The sequence below is a fragment of the Apium graveolens genome, chromosome 10 (genome assembly GCF_009905375.1).
Source record: "Apium graveolens cultivar Ventura chromosome 10, ASM990537v1, whole genome shotgun sequence".
Classification (NCBI taxonomy): domain Eukaryota; kingdom Viridiplantae; phylum Streptophyta; class Magnoliopsida; order Apiales; family Apiaceae; genus Apium; species Apium graveolens.
The window spans coordinates 233,002,089-233,019,160 of NC_133656.1; the positions used below are offsets into that span (position 1 = coordinate 233,002,089).

Consider the following 17,072-nt stretch of genomic DNA (forward strand, 5'->3'; position numbering starts at 1 on the left):
CTTGGACGCTCTTGACGGGAAATCGGCACCAGCAGTTCCCCTGGTTGTTGGGATAGTCCGAGATCTTGATACATGGACGTATGAGATGTTACCATGCTATTTTGGAAATTATGGGATTGTTACTATCCTGAACGGGTGTTACGTGTCCGGGGACCACTTCCAGTTGGGCATGGGTCTCCTTCTATTGGGCTTTTATGATATTATTTGGGTTTAATTGTATTATGCCCTATCAGAATGTACAAGTTCTCCGATGTTCTTAAACAACTCCACCTGATTCCGGAATATATTTATATATATATATATATATCGAAAAGTGAGTTGAATTAATGATTTACAATATATATTAATTATATTTGTAAGATATTCACATTACCTCACGTGAAAAACCACTAAGGAGAAGAGTATTGATTATGGGCATTTTGCTTTACAACTTATATCTAGAATGATGATTTTAATCCTAGCATTTGACACTTCATTTATCGTGAGACTAAAATTTGTCACCTTTTGCACGCACTCAAACCATCCCAAATCAAATTCTCCGATATAAATGATTTTCAACAAAATGACTTTGAGACATTGTGTTGATACCCGAGTCTAGAGACGAGGTAAAGGCAAACTTAGAACACCCGTGTGCATTATTAGTGGTTAAATGTTTACCTCTATTTTGTTCGAATACCAAGTATTTTTGGGCTAGTTTTAGTGCGGAAATTAATGAGGTTGATGTTGTACTATATATTGGTGAAAATGAAGTTCCACTAAACTACTCAGCTTCAAGTATATATATTCAAGTATATAAAGGGTTTTATTATTAACATCAATGAGGATATTGTTGGGGATGTTACGCATCGTATTAATGTATAATGGATTAAATGGAGAGCCGCTACAAGAGTGTTGTGTGATAAAAATATAATTTTAAAATTAATGGTAAAATTTAATAGGGTCGCAATTAGACCAACATTATTTATATGATTCCGAGTGTTGGTCATTGAGAAAGGTCCAAGGGCGACGATTGAAAACGATGAAAATGCATATGATGCATTGGATGTGTGATTGTATGACCATGTTCGGAGACGGCTTGCATCAAACTCGGTTAGAGGATTTGAAGACATATTGTCCAGGACAAGAAAAAGATCGGTGGATCGCGTATGGTGTGGGGTGCTCAGTGTTGAGTGTAGACATGAAGACTTTAAATCTCAGTGGATACATTAGATGGGGTTGCTTGGAGACGACGCATTTGAATAAATGAAACATCGCAGGATAGTGGTGTATGCAATGTTGTAAAATGCGCAAATCGGACCTAAGCGGTGAGGTCACCTTCTAGCGCTTAAGCGCTAAAGCGGGCGCTTAAGCGGTTTTAAAAGCGGACGCTTAATCGGATTATAAATAAATAAATAAATATGTATATATTAAAAGTAATGAATATTTTTTAAAATAAAGAGATAACATTCACGTATTATAATAAATCAATAAAATAATCATTCACAAAGTCATAATCAACTTAAAAAATACAAGTAACATTTAAAAATATCAAATTATACCTTTTTTAAAAATAAGATTTATTTTTTCTAATTATTTTTAATTCCCCTTTTAATTGGTCAAAAACCGTTTAATCGGTCAAAATCCGCTTAATTCCGCTTAGAGCCGCTTAAACCCGCTTAAATTTTATTAAACGCTTAAATATCCGATTTTGCACTAATCCAAGCGCTTTGACCTCCGATTCCGTTTAAACCCCCGCTTAAGCCCCGCTTAAGCGTCCGCTTAGTGCGGTTTTTACAACACTGGGTGTAGGGGACTATAGTTTTCCTTATTTATTTTTTGTGAGACATATCAATCAGTTTGGTTACATGAAACATTTAAACTCCAAATAGGTGTCCTTGTAGGTACTTCACATTTGAAAAGAGCCATAATATCATATTTGTCTCATTTTTCTTGTATCTGTTATATTAATTTTTATCATTTTTGTTACCATGAATGCACACTATTTTTATCGGAATGATTTATCTCCCACAACAAATATTTTTTTGTTATTGACATCATCTTTCAGGATGGGTTTTTAAATTAATTTTATTTATTTATTTAATCTAAATTATACAAAATATGATACGAAACATACATAAAATTAAGATACACGCACATGAAGCGAATCTTTAACATACACGAAATGAAAGTATATGAAACGAACGATTTTCCGACTTTACTAGTAGGATTAATATACAAATAGCGGTGAAAAAAATCACATGCAAGTTAACATACAGCCGCCTCAATTTTAATATGTGAAAAATGCTATTAATTGATCCGACAATTCCTCATATTGAATACCCGATCAATGACTAAATATTCGTATATTTTAAATTTTAAAAGTCCGTCTAAACGAATTAAAAATCTTAAAAGTCTAATTAATGAACAATCTTAAAAGTCTAATTAATGAACAAATGATCCGCTTGAGCGAATTTTAATTTAGATAGCAATAGTCCAAATGTCCAATCAATGAACTAACGACTCATTCAAACAATTTATAGTTCTTTTATTGTTCATTAATCGGCCTAATAATCCCTTCCAACATATTATACATCATTCCGATCCATCAAATGGATTAATGATACGTCCGAATAATGTTCGTGTGAATCGAGATGTGTGTTATTGAATCCTTTAAAGTTACAAGGTCTTAAATAGTACTAAGAATTCGTTCGAAGAATTTATAAATCTTTGTAATCCAATAATTGGCTAAATGACCCGTTTTACCATATTAATAGATTATATAGATTTTGATAGTACATTAAATAAACTAATGATCCGTTCGTTCGAACAGCTGTGATTTATTTGGGTTTGACACACTTCCGTACCACTCACCACTTGTCATTTTTTCAATTTATAAATTTCAAAGTACTATAAAGTATCAAATTTATATATTTTATAAAACTCGTGTTAATGATATAAATTTTCATTAAGGTTTTTTATGTGATTAATCAAAGTACTAAATAAACACTAATATCAAAAATTAAAAATAAGTTATGAATGAGATATTAATGAAAAAACATCGAAATTCAAGTAAATGGACCAATATCCATCCAGCCCGACCCACATTTAACCCTATAATAACCACAGCCCACAGGCCCCACACGACTTTGTTGTAAAAATAAAACAAACCAAACAGCTCCTTCCCGCTCTCCAATTCGAATTTACAAAATTTTCAACAAATCTCTCTCCCACCATTTCTCTCTCTCTCTCTCTCTCTCTCTCTCTCTCGCGCGCGCACCCTTTCATCTCTCTCACTCTCTCCACCTAAATTCTCCCATCTATACACACAAACAACACATATACACACACACACACAGTCTCAATCTTCGGAGCTGTGTCTATTAAACCCCTCAATCTCCCCCAATTTCAAATCTCTCTCTCCAAACCCCTGAAATCTAGGGTTTCACATTTCACAATTTGAAAATTTTTCAAATTCAATTTCAAAATGCACATTAAAGAAGTTTGTTTAGAGGGATTCAAATCCTACGCTACGAGAACCGTTGTTCCGGGTTTCGATCCGTTCTTTAATGCTATTACGGGCTTAAACGGGTCGGGTAAATCGAATATTCTTGATTCGATTTGTTTTGTTTTGGGGATTACTAATTTACAGCAAGTTAGGGCTTCTAATCTTCAAGAGCTTGTGTATAAGCAAGGCCAAGCTGGGATTACTAAAGCAACTGTCTCTGTTGTTTTCGATAATTCGGATAGGAGTAGGAGTCCTCTCGGGTTCGAAGATTCTCCTGAAATCACTGTCACTCGTCAGGTACATATGTAACTGGTATATTTAAGGGTTTTGATATCTAGTGTATTGGAAAAGAATTGATTTTTAATTTATGTAGCATCTGCACATTGTGAGCTTGTGGTAATATGTAATTGTTTATAAATTGGACTTGTTAGTTTTATCGTCGATGTTATGCTGGTATTGGTTATTAAATGTTATTTAAAATGTGTTATATGCTTATGTATGTTTTGTGTTTGAGTTAATAAGTTGCTGAATAGCTAGGTTGGAAAAACCGAAAGTGGTACCTTTATATGGAGAAGGTTTGATTGTTTACGCATGTAGGTTATTAGAAGTTATGTTTACCGTAAATTTTAATCAGTAATGGATTGTTACTACCCTTTTTAACAAGTTACCATGTACTCCCTTTAAATGTGATATATGATATTGAGTGGACTGGCCACTGTCGATAGCAACTAGAAACTGGCAGTGCTACACGTGGATGTGAATCATGTGATAGGGGAATCCACACTCTTTTTTTTTTTAAAAAGAAACAAGCTAAGTTCCCCAATTGTTTCAAAATTGTATCAGTTATAGTTTGAGAGTTTTTAGAAGTATTCTGAATTTTATAAATTGCTTTTCGTCCTACAGTAGTAGTGTTATTATAATGTGATAGTTGTGTTTTTAGTTGTCATATTTTTAATGTATCAGTTTTTTTTACAGCAACTGGATATAGAGTGTTACAAGTTGACGTTAATTTGCTTCATTAATAACAAATATTAAATTTTTGAATGATGGAAACAGAAGTCAATATATTTTTTTAATGCAGATTGTAGTTGGTGGAAGAAACAAGTATCTGATCAATGGACATCTTGCTCAACCTAGTCGAGTTCAAAATCTTTTTCACTCCGTGCAGCTTAATGTCAATAATCCACATTTTCTTATAATGCAAGGGCGCATTACCAAAGTCCTGAACATGAAACCACCTGAAATATTGTCTATGCTTGAAGAAGCTGCTGGTACAAGAATGTATGAAACCAAAAAAGAAGCTGCATTAAAAACCCTCGAGAAAAAACAGAATAAGGTGGATGACATTGATAAGCTTCTTGATGTTGAAATACTACCTGCACTAGACAAGTTGAGGAAAGAACGCACACAGTATATGCAATGGGCAAATGGAAACGCAGAGTTGGACCGGCTTAAGAGATACTGCATTGCTTTTGAATATATTCAAGCCGAAAAGATTAGAGACAATGCAATTCAAGGGGTGGATGCGATCAAGGCTAAGATTTCTGAAATTGATTCTAGTACAGAAAATATGAAAAATGAAATACACGAGATGGACACAAAAGTAGCAGACCTAACTGCTGAAAAAGAAGCACGCATGGGCGGGGAGGTCAAATGCTTGTCAGACAAGGTTGATGCTCTGTCTCGTGATCTTGTTAAGGAAACATCTGTTATGAAAAATCAAGAAGACAATCTTAAGACTGAAAAAAACAATGCTGCAAAGGTACAAGTGATTTAGCTGGCCATTATTAAAATTTTGTATACTAGTACATAAAATCATGATTAATAGCCGTATTGTATATTCATTGTGACTTTAGATTGAGAAAAACATAGATGAACTAAAACAGTCTGCCAAAGAGAAAGCTTCAGCTGTACAAAGTGCTGAAGATGGAGCTGCTGACTTGAAAGGAAGAGTTGGAGAACTTTCAAAAAGTTTAGAAGATCACGAAAAAGAGTACCAGGTATTGTTTAAATGTGCCTTCACATGCATGGAGACACACACTCGTTTTCGTATAGACACACTCTTTCTATGCTTTTACTTATTTACTATTGGCATTCATGTGCTGAATAACACATCCACAAGCATTTTAGGGAGTAGTAGCTGGTAAAAGCAGTGGAGATGAGGAAAAATGCCTTGAAGATCAACTAGCTGATGCTAAAGTAGGGGTTGGAAGGGCAGAAACAGAACTTAAACAATTGCAAACAAAGATAAGCCTTACTGACAAAGAACTCAAGGCAAAACTGAAGCAGTTGTCGTCCAAGCGTGAAGAAGCAGTTGCTGTTGAGAAAGAACTAAGTTCCAGAACAAAGGAAGTGGAAGATGTCAAAAGGGCTCTGGAATCTGTCTCATTTGATGAGGGGGAGATGGAAGCTCTACAAAAGGTATCTTTTTTATTGGCACTTATCAGCTTCCACACAGAGCAGTACATACAGCTAATTTCCTCTATTTAAATTTTTATCGTGCTTCAGGATCGCATGGCAGAGCTAGAGATTGTGCAGAAGCTAAAAGATGAAATCCGAATGCTTACTTCACGACTAGGAAATGTTGACTTCCAGTACCGTGATCCTGCAAGGAATTTTGATAGGTCCAAGGTGAAAGGCGTAGTTGCAAAGCTCATTAAAGTTAAGGATAGCTCCGCTATGACTGCTTTAGAGGTCAGATATGCTTTAAATTTTGTAATCTTTCACTTATGTTAACTTACTTCTTTTGGAACAGTGATGCAGCCAATGCAGTACACTAATAAATTGATAATATGCAGGTTGCTGCTGGTGGAAAGTTGTTCAATGTCGTAGTAGACACAGAAAACACAGGAAAACAACTTCTTCAAAATGGTGAACTTCGAAGACGAGTGACCATAATTCCTCTGAACAAAATTAATAGCCAAACTGTACCCCCTAGAGTTCAAAATGCTGCTGTTAGATTGGTTAGTCTCTAGTCATCCCATGATTTCTTAAACTATGTTTTAACTGTAGATATGACGAGATTGTTGTTTTACAACATTCAGGTTGGCAAGGAAAATGCTGAGATTGCACTGTTGTTGGTTGAATATGATAAAGAATTGAAGGTGCTCATATTTCTTCCTTACAATATTGTGTCATTTCTGTCATTGCTGGTTTGCTAGTAATTTTTTTTGAAAACATGCAAGTCAAGATGAACCAAAACCATCAATTACTGATTGAGTTTGTGATTTTTTTTTGTCCATGTTGAAGTGCGAGGCCTTCTTCTTTCTTTTTGTAATTTTCTCCACAATTGCTTTAATTTGTTTTCTCCGCTGAATCATGATGACTTAGAACTTCTGCCAGGGATATTTTAAGATCTACCTAATTAAGTTGATGAGAGTTTTGAATGTTTCAGAGTGCAATGGAATATGTATTTGGTTCAACTTTTATTTGCAAGACCACTGATGCAGCAAAAGAGGTACATCTGGTTATGTTTAACAAATATTGTTGTCACTGAACTACAAGTTTTTGATTGCAGTGTGTATGCTGCAATTCTATGGATACTTTGATATTTTTCCACTAACTGTTTTATAATGCATACAAGTTTAAGTTTACATAGTTCAAGCTCTAACATCCGTGACTAATATTGGTTCTGGTAACTTTTGAAGTATGGGCACTATAATTATGGAAGTTTTACACTATTATAGTGTAAAATCAACTCCAACCCATTACTATAATAGTGTAAAATCTACTTCAACCCAATAATATAGTAGTGTAAAATTTACACTAAATGAGTAGTGTGACATCAAATTTGGTGTCAGATGTTCATTTACTGTGATTTTTCACCAATTTATTCATAAATTTTATCTAGCATCTCCTCATATTGCTAAAGTTTACATTTTTTTTATTGTCATTCTTCTTTATGCTGATTAAATAATACCAAACCATTGAATACAGGTTGCTTTTAATAAGGAAATTGGCACGACAAGTGTCACTCTTGAAGGAGACATACTGCAGCCAAGTGGACTTCTGACAGGTGGCAGTCGCAGGTAAGAAATTTTTTGTTCCTGTTATTAAAATTGTTATTTTAATAGCTCTCTCCGTCATCTAAATGAAAAATATGAAAAAGAATAATTTAGTAGTTCATACTGTTTGTTGACCATAAATCTGGCATTCTTTCACATTTTTCTTTTAATTTGAAATCATGATGTGACATTTTTTCTTTCCTGTTCTGGTTATGGAATGGATAAAATTGAATTTTGTTTATTTTGTTTGAAATTTCGATACATTTTAAAATAGGGAGATCTCCACTGGAGCAGGTGCTATCTAAGAACAATGAGCAAATCTAGATTTACGTATCTCTGGGTCATCTTTAATTATATATCAGCCATGTTATGCTATTCTGTTGTATTGCATTTATGGATGCCTTAAATCCTTTTTGTTTTGTAGCATTAATTAATCCGGAATCACTAATTTATTATTGCAGGGGTGGTGGTGATCTATTAGGGCAACTACATGCTTTGGCAGAGGCTGAACTGAAATTTCGTAATCATCAGAAACGTCTATCAGAACTTGAGGCTAAGGTCAATCTTTTGCATCATTCTTTCTGCTTCTTCGTCAAAATAAAAAATGTCATACTTTTGTTTCCAAAGTCAAAAACCTGTGGTAGTTGTAATTTCTTTTCTGTGTACAAACATTGGAATGCTGTAAATTCGAATCTAGTTTCAAAATAGATACACGGTAATGGATTTTGGTTGGCTACCTAAGGCAATTCCTTAGTCTGATTAAGTTTAATGTTTTTGGGTGTAGGGCCATCTATGGTCTGAACATATATACATGCTCACTGCATCGAGTTTTACTAATTTCGATTGCAATGCTAATAGCCTAATACAGTGTTTTGGCATATTAGTCCAATATGTTATTCTTTTATCAAATTTCTCGTCTCTTATTTCCTGATGGATTTTCCTTTTTGTTTTGACGTTCAGATTAGCGAGCTACTACCTCTCCAGAAAAAGTTTAACGATCTCAAGACACAATTGGAACTTAAATCATATGATCTTTCATTGTTTCAAAGCAGGGCTGAGCAAAATGAGCATCATAAGGTTGCACATGTTTATTAAATCGTTGAATCACTTGATGGCGGTTTTCTGTAACCATTTAATGTATCGTTTTATTAACTTTGCTGTTTTTTACATTCCTATAGCTTAGTGAAGTAGTGAAGAAGCTTGAACAGGATCTTAATGAAGCAAAGTCTTCTGTTAAAGAAAAGCAACAGCTGCACAAAAATTGTGTAGCTCAAGTTTCACAGCTTAAAAAATCAATTCAAGAACATGTCGGTAATAGAGAGGGCAAGCTAAAGATATTAGAAAAGAAGATTAAGGAAATCAAGGGTCAGATGCAGTCAGCCTCTAAAGACCTAAAGGTAAGTTCCCTTTAATTTAATTGTAATGTGACAGCATATTCATGACTATATATTCTAAAGCATTATGTCTTCCAGTCTCATGTATTAGTTTGTCTTTAAAGACCCTCTCTCCGTGTCTCTATCTCTTTATGTATCATTCTAGAGCCAGAATATTGATGACTTCTTGCACGTTAAACTAAAGGCATATCCATAACTCATGAATTTTCTTCTTTTTTTTGGTCAAACTACATACATATGCATATATATATATGTATGAATGTATGTATTTATTTATGTATGTATGTGCATAAATTTGAAATGTACAACTGCCAAATGTAAGATATAGGTTCTAGTAACAATCAAGGATGGATTTGTAATTTTGGCAGAAGTTTAGTTCTTGTTTAAGTTGAATCTACCATGCAAGATGGTCTTAAAATAAATCTGAATTTGATGTATATGTAAGTTTTTGTCAAGTCGGGACTTGGAAGATACACAGAATTTAGAATTATAATCCATGCTAAAGTTGGACTATTTTCTTGATTATCTGTGTTTGTTTTAATTTATTATATAGTTGCTAGTAAGCATGTTCAACTATCTTTCTATTTTGTGAACTTGTAATGTCATTTACCAGCATTGAGCACCTTTACTGCTACATGTATATTAGTTCCACACCATATAAAGTAATTGTTTTGCTGTCAATATTGAAATTGGCAATATTGTTTTATTGTGCTTTTTAAGATTCAACTTTAATTATCTCTAAAGTTTGAACAGAAAATATTACATCTGAAATTAGGTGTTAGAACTTGGAAGTTCTTTCGCTTATCATTGAGACTGCAGTGCATAAGTTTATATATTTGCTGGTCATAACTTGTATATATAGCTTAATAGAATGTATTAACCCTTTGCGCTTCAACTCTTTCTTGCAGAAGCATGAAAATGAAAGGGAGAGACTTATGATGGAAATGGAAGCTGTTCATAAAGAACAGACATCGATGGAGAATCAGTTAGCTTCTCTAAGAAAGCAGATTGCTAATCTCACTTCAGAAGTAGAAATAAATAAGAAAAGGGTACATAATTCTGTGTTAAATTTTCATTTTTCTTGTTCTATAAAGTCAATTTACTATTTCCTTCTTGAAGAATAAATTGATAGTCTTTAGTTATATAATACAGGTTGCTTCTTTGGGGAGCGATCATGATAAAGCTCAATCTGAGCTTAACATTGTTCGATCAAAGCTGCGAGAATGTGATGCACAAATAAGCTCTATTCTCAAGGAGCAGCAGACGCTTCAGCATAAAATTACTGAGAGTAGTCTTGAAAGGAAAAAGATGGAAAATGAGGTAGTTTTTAGTGTGATTAAAGTGTTATATTAATCTCAGGAGTCAGGAGTATGAACTTATTCTTTTACTATTTCAGGTGAAAAGGATGGAGATGGAGCAGAAAGATTGCTCTCACAAGGTTGACAAATTAATTGAAAAGCATGCCTGGATAACATCTGAGAAACACCTTTTTGGAAGAAGTGGCAGTGATTATGATTTCCAATCCCGCGATCCCCACAAGGCTAGTGAAGAATATGCGAAACTTCAAGTTGAACAATCAGGGTAAGAAAATATCATATTATAGTTATTTTAGTTGAATATGTTCATCGAACCCACCTCCTTTATTTGCCAAACCGATGTATTAATCAGGATTTCCAACATTTAATGTCATCCAGGAAATTTGTTTTATAATATTAATGAAATCACCGGTTTTATCAATTGCGTCTAAACATAGAAAATGGAACTATACATCTCCGCCAAAATAAATGTTTCTTTAGCACAGAAAACAGATCTCACAGAAGTATAATTATGGCTTTGCTTTGTTTCTTCCATAATATCTACTAGAGGTGGCAATCTGGGTCTAAAACTGGATAACCAGTCCAAACCAGTCCAAATATTGGATATTGGTTCAACAAAAAATCACAGATTATCATGTGGATTGGATTGGTTCCTGAGCATACTTTTACTTATAAATATGGATCTGAACTATGAAATCCATATTAGCATCCACATTTCATAGATTTGGACTACAACTGTCAGGCTGTATGATTAGGCGGTGGCCTATCGGTCACTCTCTCTATTAATTATGCAGGTGTTGAAACACACTATCAATAGCATCAATTAATCCTTCATGTATTGGAGTTAATTTACGATATTGCCCTTCAGTATTTGCTTACTCTTAATGTAAAACACGCATATATACACTGTTGGAATGATGAGATTATTACTTTATTTAACAAATTAATGAGAATTGAAAGCATAATGTCATTTTGTATATAAGTTTACTAATCAGAGTGGTTTATCCATATTTACAACCATATCTACTATGAACCAATCCAAATTCACAACCGCATTTTGTTAAATATGGACTTAATATGGTTTTGGATTTAGGTCCAAACCAAATCCATATTTAGGATCCAAAACCAGTCCAAAACTACTTTTTGCCAGGTCTAATATCTACACATCAATTGCTTTGTTTCAGTGTTGTAATTCCTATGCCAAATTGAAGTCACTTATAATCAAAGATATCACATTATCTTTTGACACAATGTGCTGGGGACTATGATACATTAATTTCTCTTATTACTTGGTTGCAATATTTTATTACCAGTTAATTCAGTATTCCTGTTCTTGATAATTATTTGTTTATCCTACTTTTATGAAGTCTTGAGAAAAGAGTGAACAAAAAAGTTATGGCTATGTTCGAGAAAGCGGAGGATGAGTTCAATGAGTTGATATCAAAGAAAAACATTATTGAGGTCCGTTATTATTGTGTCTTTGAACTGTAGTAAATAACAAATTTCTCCTGGTGTGTGCGTGTGTAATTAATTAGCAAAAAAAAAATCTTTTTCTTACACGAGATTTCTCTCACAGAAGGACAAAACAAAAATTACAAACGCGATTGAAGAGCTTGATGAGAAGAAAAGGGAAACACTAAAAGTTACCTGGGATAAAGTTACCAGGTTGTTCTTTAAGCTGCTTGTTTATGTACGATTCAGTGTTGGGTGTTGGCTACAATTTTTTTTATAACTGTATTGGTTCTTTTTAGTTTGAAGTATTATTAATTTACCCTTGTGGTGCTATTGGAATGCACATGTTCTATGTTCAGTGACTTTGGATCTATATTTTCTACATTATTACCTGGTACGATGGCAAAGCTGGAGCCTCCCGAAGGAGCAAGTTTTCTAGATGGTCTTGAAGTCCGTGTTGCATTTGGGGGTGTTTGGAAGCAGTCTTTATCTGAACTTAGTGGCGGACAAAGATCTTTACTAGCTCTTTCCCTGATTTTAGCATTGCTTTTATTCAAGCCAGCTCCACTTTATATCCTTGATGAGGTAATTTCATCTCTTAGTAGTAAAGGTTATTACAGTCCAGGATTAGTAATTTAATTAAACTGCAATGCCCTATTAAAAGGAATTCTAACCCGTGAAGCACTCTCATTATCTCATATCAGTTAAAACTTAAAAGTAAACAATCAAATTAAGTTCATAATCATATCAAGTATCAAAATGTGCATGTGCATTTTATCTTATACATGGCATATAAAAATAACTTTACTGATATTTGGACCTTACAACTAAAATTAAGTTATTTATGAACATTTTGTAAGCAGTAACATATTTTTATATGGATAATGATTTGTGGAGGTGTACTTATCCTGAAAGATTTCTGTTTCTGATTTTTTTTGTTCTCATTGCGATCTGTTAAAGTAAGTTTCTTTATGTAGACTCTAATCGATTTCCCATGTATTTTATCTGGCAGGTTGATGCAGCTCTTGATTTAAGTCACACCCAAAATATTGGAAGAATGATCAAGACTCATTTTCCACATTCACAGGTTCATACTTCACTTAAATAAAATATGGGGATTGCATAGTCATTGGTGCTACTATGTTGTGTTTAGACCTTGCCTTTAGACCTGAACACTTAATGGTTTATAACTGTCTGCCTGGCATGGCAAATATGTGTAATGGATTGGGTTTGTTGTACCCAGTCCTGTTTTTGGGTTGACCTGAATCCGACGTGAACCTGGAACGGGGTGAAAAGTGTAACCTGAACTGGACAGTTTAGTACCTGGTCAACCCGAAAATGACCCGTTCTGGCCTAAAAATTATATATTTTATTATACAGATTGATTTATTGTACAAATTGATTTTTATCATAATATATTAAAAATATGTAACTGTAACTTTGTGAAAGGATAAATGAAGTAAAATCATATAAATAACATGTATATATTGTTACAAATGTACATAATTGTGTAATGTAAATTTATGTATATAATTTTTTCGGGTCAGGTTTTGGTATATGGGTCAACCCAAAACCGACTCGACTTTTCACGGTAATATTTTGCCCGACCGAAACTCCCATTTAGTGTTGGATATTGAGTCATGTTAAATTTTGCCACCTTTTCTGTCTATATCAAGGACAAAATAGTTTCATCCCGACATCTAGTGAATGATTGATATTATGCATGAACTTCTTTTTCATGTTGATTTCCTCAACAAGATTTTGCAAATTCCTCGAGAACCATATGGTCTAACGCCGCGTAATGTTTTTCCCTGCAGTTCATTGTTGTTTCTCTAAAAGAAGGAATGTTTAATAATGCCAACGTTCTCTTCCGAACAAAATTTGTGGATGGAGTCTCAACTGTGCAGAGGAATGTTGCAAGCAAGCAAAAGTAGTTTATGTTGTAGCTCGAAAAGCTTTGCTTAGTGTTAAATTCTGTGTTGTGGGTTTTACGTTTACCAGTAAGTTATGCACTTCATTTGTACAAAACAAAAACAATCAGTAAAATATTAAGAGGATTTTTGTTAGAACCTAGAGTTTGAAAGTCTCTCCTATTACTTGTGATATGGTATTTGAAATGATTCTGCTCAAAGTGTATACAAAACGCACTCATGCGTGGCAAAGAAAATAATATCTGTTGACTCGCCAATTAGTAAATATGACATGAATCTTGTGTTGCAGAGGAAACTAGAGATGTAGAGTGGCGGTGGATATGTAAATTAGTAGTATATCACATGAACGTGGGAATATCTTTGAGACATTACTTCATTATATAAATATGGGGATACTTTGATTTATTCTTACTTTTTATTAACAGTGAATCCCTTCCAATTGTTTACATTTCTAAACAAGTATCCGACACGCATTTTAAGGTACATAAAAAGTATAGTTATGTAATTTATTTTTATAATTTTCTTTTTCTGAATAAAAGTTGAATGTTTTAATTTTTATTCAGAAAATAAAATTTATAAAAAAAAATTACAGAACTATATTTTATATGCACCTTAAAATGCGTGCCGGATACTTTCTGACAATTGAAAGGGACGGAGGGAATATTATATATTCGCAATTTACAGAGTAAAGTCCCCGACAATCAAATTCAGATATCTTAAATTCAAGAACTGATTAGTAGTTACTATTTACTAAGCTTAAATATTTTCATTAATACAAAATTTTAACTAATTTTTACTGACATTTTTAACTCTATTACATCATACACATGGGTAGGTAGAGCAATTTATTTTTATTTTTTTCTAAAAATATTTCCAACGGACACGTGAAATGATTTTGTGCATGCCGGATGATTAATAAATTTAAAATTACAGGCCATTTACGATATTTTATTTTAAAAGCTTTGTTATTTTAGTTTACATATTATGCCTTATGAGGTGTAAAAGGTGAAATCCAAGTACATTCGATATCTCCGTCCAAACAAATAGGGTAACTTCAAGTTTTCAATATCTCCATTCAAATAAATAGTTTAACTCCAAGTATTCAATATTTACATCAAAATAGATAATGGACTCTCTCCGTCTCAAAATATAAGTACATTTTATTTTATACATATTTTAAGATGAATAAAAAAAATAATTCTACAAATCATTTTTCATTTTTTTTCTAAATAAAAGTATATAAATTTTAATTCAATATTTTTTTTTAAAAAAAAAATACTCAAAATTATGACTTTTGAACACTTTAAAAATACGTGTAAAAATTCAAATCAACTTGTATTTTATGATATAACTTGTATTTTGTGATATAAGGAATAACTTCTAATCGAAAGTTGACCCATTAATATCTTATAAAAAGTAAAGATAGAGTATATATGTAACACCCCCTTCTTAAAATAGAAGGGAAACATTACTTAAAATCTATAAACCTGCAAATAGAGCACTAATATATTTTTAATAATAATTAAACAGTATAAAATCTCCATCATAATATTAAATCTTCAAAATGTTTAAATCAAATATATAAATGCTGAAATCTCTAATAAGTAATTAAGTCTAAATAATGATAGAAGTCTGAAATCCTAAGAACGAAATAAAGGGAGCTCTCCATTCACACAGTCCCAGATCCCCATAAGCACTTGCCAGAAAAAGAATACGGCATGAGCCAAACGCCCAATACGGATTTGGAATACAATTTATAAAACAAGATATCAGAAATAAATAATCAGCAGTTTATAATTAAACAACAATTTTAAAAATAAGTAAGGCTGAAACAACGAGGGCTAGAATATTTCATACCGAGATCAGAACAAATACAAATACACACATCATTTCTTTTATAACTACCTTAACTTTAATATTAAAACCAATATTACTTTTTTAATAGACTTACTAATTAAGTAGAGTTCATTCACTTCAATATCTATAATACATTATTATGGACTATACATAAACAACTCCTGCCACAAATTTGGTTAATTAAATATTAACATGTCATGCCTAATTTATTTAAATATTAAGAATTAAGATCTCATCTCTTTTAATATATGAAGCTACATGTAGAAATTAAAGTTTAACTAATCGGGAGACCAACTAGCATGGAAAATAATATTATAGTCTTGGAATCTCTATTTGGGTACAAAAAAGAATCACATAATTAATGACAAGTAATAGCTTGAGATTTTATTGGCAATAATTGAACTAATTTATGAATATGGTTACCTGATCTTTTAAGAGCTTGAAAGCTAAAAGTGAATTAACGCCTTTATTTTGCTCTGCTTCTTTTCCTTTTCGGTTCTCCGACTCTATCTCTCTCCGCTTCGTTTTAGGGTATTATTAAAACGTAAATTTGTTTAATTAAGGGTTATGTCAACTATATATAGGTTTTATAACTACTCCCTTTTTTTAATCTAATTACTACTTACTCGGTTACAAAATCTTTTATAATTCTAATTCTAATTTAAATCAAATTCTTTATTATTATTATTATTATTATTATTATTATTTATTAAATTCACGTATATCACATATATACCCCCTTAAAAAGGATTCCGTCCCCGGAATCGAACGAAACTAAATAGTCGTACCTGAATCAAATAAATGCGGATATTTTTCACGAATAGATTCTTCTAATTCCCAAGTAGCCTCTCTCTCGGAATGATTTTTCCACAAAACCTTCACAAACAGAATGGTGTTCTTCCTCAAAACTCGCTCCTCTCGAGCTAAAGATAGCTTCAGTTTTTTCCCCACAAGAAAGATCTTCTCTAATCTTATGCGATGAATACTGAACTACGTGTAATGGATGATATTTATAACCCCTTAAAACAAACACGTGAAACACATTATGCACATGAGATAGTTGTGGCGGCAACGCAACTCTATAAGATACTTCCCCCACTTTCTCCATAACATCAAAAGGTCCAACATATCTCGGACTAAGCTTTCCCTTCATACCAAAACGCTTCACACCCTTACAAGGTGACACCTTTAAGAACACATGATCACCTGGTTCAAATCCACCAAACTTCCGATGTTGATCCACATAACTCTTTTGACGCGATCGAGCCTCCTTCAAACTTTCTTTAACTTTATCTACCTTCTCATTGGTGATTCTAACCAACTCTGGCCCTTCAATTACTCTCTCACCAACCTCATCCCAACAAGATGGTGCCCTACATCTCCTACCATACAAAGCCTCAAATGGTGGCATACCAATACTCGCGTGCCAACTATTATTGTACGCAAACTCAACAAGATACAAATATTTATCCCAATCACCTGTCCACTCTAACGCGCAAGCCCTCAACATATCCTCCAATGTCTGAATCGTCCTCTCTGACTGTCCATCGGTCTGCGGATGATAAGCTGTACTGAAATTAAGCCTCGTACCCCAAGCTTGCTGGAATCCCTTCCAAAAACGCGATGTAAACCTC

The 17,072-nt window shown here is 33.1% G+C and overlaps 1 protein-coding gene across 1 annotated transcript; it reads left to right on the forward strand.

Moving 5' to 3' along the window:
• The first annotated feature begins 3,217 nt into the window (after positions 1 to 3,217).
• Positions 3,218 to 13,753, forward strand: LOC141690354 (structural maintenance of chromosomes protein 2-1-like). The gene is made up of 20 exons (XM_074495147.1): positions 3,218 to 3,781; positions 4,566 to 5,246; positions 5,341 to 5,484; positions 5,615 to 5,905; positions 5,993 to 6,178; positions 6,283 to 6,447; positions 6,529 to 6,588; positions 6,879 to 6,941; positions 7,421 to 7,512; positions 7,950 to 8,046; positions 8,449 to 8,565; positions 8,667 to 8,885; positions 9,791 to 9,931; positions 10,035 to 10,202; positions 10,279 to 10,463; positions 11,566 to 11,659; positions 11,775 to 11,863; positions 12,010 to 12,235; positions 12,663 to 12,737; positions 13,468 to 13,753. Exons 1-20 carry the CDS (start codon positions 3,464 to 3,466, stop codon positions 13,582 to 13,584), a joined length of 3,528 nt encoding a protein of 1,175 aa, XP_074351248.1. The 5' UTR covers positions 3,218 to 3,463; the 3' UTR covers positions 13,585 to 13,753.
• The last annotated feature ends 3,319 nt before the right edge of the window (positions 13,754 to 17,072 follow it).